General features: G+C 33.6%; 1 protein-coding gene across 4 annotated transcripts in view; it reads left to right on the top strand.

Annotated features, from left to right (window-relative positions):
- Positions 1–5,665, top strand: part of Itch (itchy E3 ubiquitin protein ligase) — a 137,051-nt gene that overhangs the window by 88,801 nt on the left and 42,585 nt on the right. For all 4 annotated transcript variants that reach the window (XM_048811095.1, XM_015481533.2, XM_048811094.1 and 1 more), the window contains one exon: positions 4,452–4,521. In XM_048811095.1, coding sequence (XP_048667052.1) covers positions 4,452–4,521 — 70 coding nt within the window. The remainder of the gene's footprint in view (positions 1–4,451; positions 4,522–5,665) is intronic.

Genomic DNA, 5,665 nt, shown 5'->3' with positions numbered 1-5,665 from the left:
AAAAAAAAAAAAAAAAGAATAAACAAAAAGTGAGAACAACTTAAAATTCATGAACAAAAGAATAGTAAAAATAAACCTAAGTAGTTTGAAAGGAATCTTTTTTTAAAAATTCTGAATTTAGTTCTGCATTTAACTTAGCAGAATATTTAAAGATTTGAATCTCAAAGAACTTGACCTTTAAGTTTTTGTGTAGAATTCATAATGGAGTTGAATCCTTTTTTAACATTTAGAGGTAAAGTTTACCTAACAAATTAATTAATGCGCTGGGAAACTGAATAAATTTGATTTCTTATAGGATTATACTAATTATATTTTTCTGACTTCACAGATACATTATTTTTAGTATAGAGACATTTCCTTTATGGAAACAAATGGTTTAAATTTTATATATTTCTCTTTAGAGTAATGGTATAACAGTAGTGATAAGTACACCAAAATATGTTAATATTTTCTTTGCTGTATGATCTTTGCTGCTTATTTTATAATCTCTCAAGTAATAAAATATCACAGATCTTTTCTTTGAGGAAAGGAAAATAATCTGTTGAGAAATTTGATTCTCATCCATCTACAATGGTGCATGTCTATTATCCCAGCTATTCGGGAGGCTGAGGCAAAAGAATCACAAGTTTTAGGCCAGCCTGGGCAACTTAGTGAGATCCTGTCTCAAAATAAAACAGAATGGGTTGGGATGTAGCTTAGTGATAGAATGTTTGCCTAGCACATGCTAAACCCAACTCTGTAAAACTGCAAGACAGGATGACCCAATTGCCATCACTTCCACTGCCATTGGTAGTATCCCTGTTAGATCCATCAGAGTAAAACAACACATTACATATTCCTCACTAGGCTTTAACTTTTTTTTTACTTTTTTCTATATTCCTGCCCATTCTGGATCTTATTATCATAGTCAAATTCACCTTTATCAGAAGCCTTTCCTTCACACCCCAGTTAAGACTAAAACATTTTTCTTTTGAATAACAGTTTTATCTGTCACTTCCAATAGACATATGTCACAATATTCCCCTTACTGGTGGTTTTAAAGGTGAAACTAATTTTTGATTCTTGTCTATCTTACTCATTTTTTTTTCTATGCTATTTTACATATTCCTTTCTTTCTAAGTTATAATCACCTTTGGTATACCTCGCCACATTTCTTCTAGGTTTGAATGCTTAGCTTGCCTGCCTTCTTTAAAACTAGTTTCCACATGGGTGTCCAGTGGAACGATCATGCATGGGCTTTGCAGTCACACACATCTGGGTTCGAATCCTGATTCCACAGTTACTTTCTCTATATGACTTTGAGTAAGTTACTTAACCTCATCAAGACTCATTTACTTTATATGTAAAATAGATACATATTTAATTGCTTCAAATATTTTTTTGGTTTATTTTTTTACTTTTTTAGGATTCCATAAAAGTTTTTAATGTGTTCGGCACATATTAGATACCTAGAAATTTTATTTCTCGTCTCTTCTCTCCTTCATATCCAAAACTGTAAATGTGCCCTTGACCTCATTTTGGTAGTACGTAATCTTTCAAAACATTGTGGAATTTTTGTTATTTTTGTTATTGTTGTTGTTTTTATTTTTTGTAATTTTGAAACAGGGCCTCTCTAAATTGCTGAGGTTAGCCTTGAACTTTCGATCCTCCTACCTCAGCCTCCCAGGTCACTGGAATTACAGGCATGTGCCCATGCACACCTGCTCAAAACAATCTTTTTTTTTTTAATTTTTAATATGTATTTTTTGGTTGTAGATGGACACAATACTTTTATTTTATTTTTATGTAGTGCTCATGTATGCCAGGTGAGTGCTCTACCACTGAGCCCCAGCCCCAGCCCTCAAAACAAATCTTTTTTTTTTTAATATATTTTTTTAGTTGTAGGTGGACACAATACCTTTATTTTTTATTTATGTGGTGCTGAGGATCAAACGCAGGGCCTCACATGTGAGATGAGAGCTCTACTGCTGAGCCACAGCACCAGCCCTCAAAACAATCTTTTTAAAGATTAGATTTTAAAAATTCTGGAGTACCTACTATGTATACTGACTTATTGTAAACTTAATCAATGTAGAATTCACAATCTTTGGAACTTCTTTTTTTCTTTTGGTACTGGGAATTGAATCCAGGGTTGCTTTACCGCTTAGCTACATCTCAGACCATTTTATTTTTTTTTTATATTTGAGACAGGTTCCCAAAGTTGCTGAGGGCCTCTCTTAGTTACTGAGTCTGGTCCCAAACTTGTGATCCTCCTACATCAGCCTCCCAAGTCACTGGGATTATAGGTATTTGCCACTGTGTCTGGCTTGAAACTTTTTTTTATATATTTATTTTTTAGCAAACACAATATCTTTATTTTATTTTTATGTGGTGCTGAGGATTGAACCCAGTGCCTCACGCATGCTAGGTGAGCGCTCTACCACTGAGCCACAGCCACAGCCCCTGAAACTTTTTTTGAGTTATAATTTATACCTCATCACCTCTGTTCGTCTCCCTCCTGTCAAAAAACAACTGACCAATTTTCTGAAATTCTTACTTTTTTTTTATAGTGTTAATAAATCATATAGAATTTAAACAGCTTATTTTACCCTTAAAATAAGCAAAGTTGAAATTAGAATAAATAAATAAATATTTTTATTTAAAAAAAAAGCAAAGTTGTGAATTGAATGAATTTAACATTTTTAATTACCTACTTGAAATTGGTGAGAAGGGGGCTATTGCTAAGAAATAATCTGTTTATTGGGTGAATTAAGTGGTCTTTGGTCACTACTATTCTGATCCTAGTTAAAAGATAGTAGATTTTCATACACTCAGCATTTTAAAGCTCAAAATTGATGTGACTGATGATGAACCATTGTGTAATGATTTTTCCTGGCTTATGTATTCACAGTGCATGTTTCCAGTTGATCTATCCAAGGAGAGCCAGTGGAATAAACTAGTGTTTTAAAGAATTATCAGAACAGTTTGTCATATGCCAAAATTTTCAGACCCAGTCTATGACATGGCCTTTCTACTCTTAAATCCTTTTCATAACTGCATCTATAAAGAGTAACAAGTTTTGTTCTCGATATCTTTGCCAAGAGCTGTTAAATCAGAAGTGCAATATCTTTCTTATTCTTTAAACTTAGGAATTAACCCAGTTTCTGTAATAGGTCAGTGACCTGGAGAAAAAATTTAAAAAATATAGTGGTCTCTAGATTGAGATGTAAGAGACCCAACCCAACTGAATGTAGTGTTAGAACTTTGAATGGATCCTGGTTTTAACACATAAGCAACCAGACATTTACTTGTATTAAGTACTAGATCATTAAAAATTTAACATTGCTATTTTGCAAGGTGTAATAATGATCTTGAGATTACATAAGAATGTATCCACAAATTTTAGAAAGGCATACTAAAATATGTAGGCTGAAATGATGTTTGATTTTTGCTTTAGCAAAGTATAAGAAAAAAAAAGTTACATAAAGAAATGTGGCAAAGTCTTGCTAACTCTTGAATCTTGGTACTGGGTATAAGGAGTTCATTGTCATATCTTACCCTTTTTTTTTTTTTCCATAGTAAAATTATTTTCAAAACAGTTAGAGCTTGCCTCATGTGCACAAAGCCCTGGGTTCAATCCCCAGCAACACACACACACACACAGCAATTAGAATCTATTATTTGTTTACTTGTCTTGTCCTACTCAAGAGGAAAGGACTTAATCGAGTCTTAGTGAATCACCACAAAATTATTGCCTATTATACATTAAAATTAAAACACAATCGTTAAACCTATAATATATGACTTTTACTTCTCTTTTTTCTAAAGGTTGACTCCTTCAAAGGTTATTTTATCTAGTCAAACTATGCTGTTCACCAGTGTGATAATCACAAACAAAATTTTAAGGTCTTCCATACATTTAGTTCGAGGCTCATTAGCACCTTCCAGTTGGAGTTCTTTCTTTTACTTATCTGGCAGCTTGGTCTTTCTGCTTCCCAACTCTTTTCAAAATTCTTTATGTCTCATGTTCTTTGGTGATCTTCTGGTTTTGAGTACATATACAATATTTTTCTCAGCCATCTGATGACTCTGGGTACTGGTATTATACTGACTTTTGGGGATTTGTATGCATTTCTAAATTTTATATTACTAATATAGTAAAATTTGCAGCAAAAAAGATAAAAACTTGGTCGTATGGGGGGTGAGAATTATATATTTGTGTAGTATTTCAATTTCAGATAATTTTAAATGTTACATGATGTTTGCCAAGTTTTGTGTTTTGTATGTTGGTATTTATTAAACAATATATCGCACTTCCTATGATGTGAACTCTGTAAGAATGTTATGTTGCACATTACCAAAGAATGCGTATTAGAACTCAATGACAACTCATATTTGCTCTGAAATGATCTGTTTAATTTAATTTTTTCTTTCTTTCTTTCTTTCTTTCTTTTTTTTTTGGTTCTTTGTAGAATCAAGATTTGTTTACTACATCACAAAATAAAGAATTTGATCCCCTTGGTCCTTTGCCACCTGGATGGGGTAAGTCCCATGAGTTTTTTTCATTAAATTCTATCATTTTAAAAAATTAGGTATTTATAGATGATATTCTCTCTTATTTGAGTAAATACCTGGGAGACTTTTCAGGTACATCTATCTGTTTAATTGACGGTGCCAAATAAGCATTAAATTTTATTCAGGTTGTAAATTGACTTTTTCGTTGTAAGAAAATTTTATTGGAATGTAGAATTATTTTGCTCTTCTAACGTTTATAAAAATATTGATTACTCAGCAATCAAAAGGGAATGGAATACTGATAACAGCAATCTGGGTGGACTACACAGGCATTATGTTTAGCAAAGTCAATATTCATGGGGCTGGGGATGTGGCTCAAGCGGTAGCGCGCTCGCCTGGCATGCGTGCGGCCCGGGTTCGATCCTCAGCACCACATACAAACAAAGATGTTGTGTCCGCCGATAACTAAAAAATAAAAAAAAATAAAAAAAATTAAAAAAAAAAGTCAATATTCATAAGATTATATGCTTTTATTATTTTGTTTTTTTATTATAATCAAATATTTGAAAGTAGATACTTTATAAGGAAGAAAGGTTTTTTTAGCTCATAGTTCTAGAAGTTCAAGGGCATGGCATAGTCTTCTGCTTGGCTCTGGTGAAGACTTCAAGTCAGATAGCATAATAATGGTGGGAGGTTATGTGAGAGAGGGTAATTATGTGGTAAGACAGGAAGTTAGAGTGAGACTTTAAATGCCTTCCAAAGGCACACTCCCAGTGACCTTACCATTTCCCACTGGTCTCTGCCTCTTAAAGGTTCACTCCCTCCCAATATTGCCACACTGAGTACCAAGCTTCCAACACAAGAACCCTTGTAGGACACACTCAAACCATATATAAACTTTAACAATGCTGTATGTTTTAATTCATACAACATTCGCAAAATCACAAGACTAAGCCGGGTGCAGTGGCGTGTGCCTGCAATCCCAGAAGCTCAGGAGGCCGAGGCAGAAGGATCATCAGTTCAGAGCCAGCCTCAGCAAAAGTGAGGCACTAAGCAACTCAGTGAGACCCTGTCTCTAAATAAAATACAAAATAGGGTTGGGGATGTGGCTCAGTGGTTAAATGCCCCTGGGTTCACTCCCCAGTACAAAAAAAAAAAAAAAAAAAAAAAA

This window comes from Marmota marmota, unplaced genomic scaffold (genome assembly GCF_001458135.2).
Source record: "Marmota marmota marmota unplaced genomic scaffold, marMar, whole genome shotgun sequence".
Classification (NCBI taxonomy): domain Eukaryota; kingdom Metazoa; phylum Chordata; class Mammalia; order Rodentia; family Sciuridae; genus Marmota; species Marmota marmota.
The sequence above is the reverse complement of the archived record's forward strand: the minus strand, read 5'-3'. Positions and strand labels throughout refer to the sequence as shown.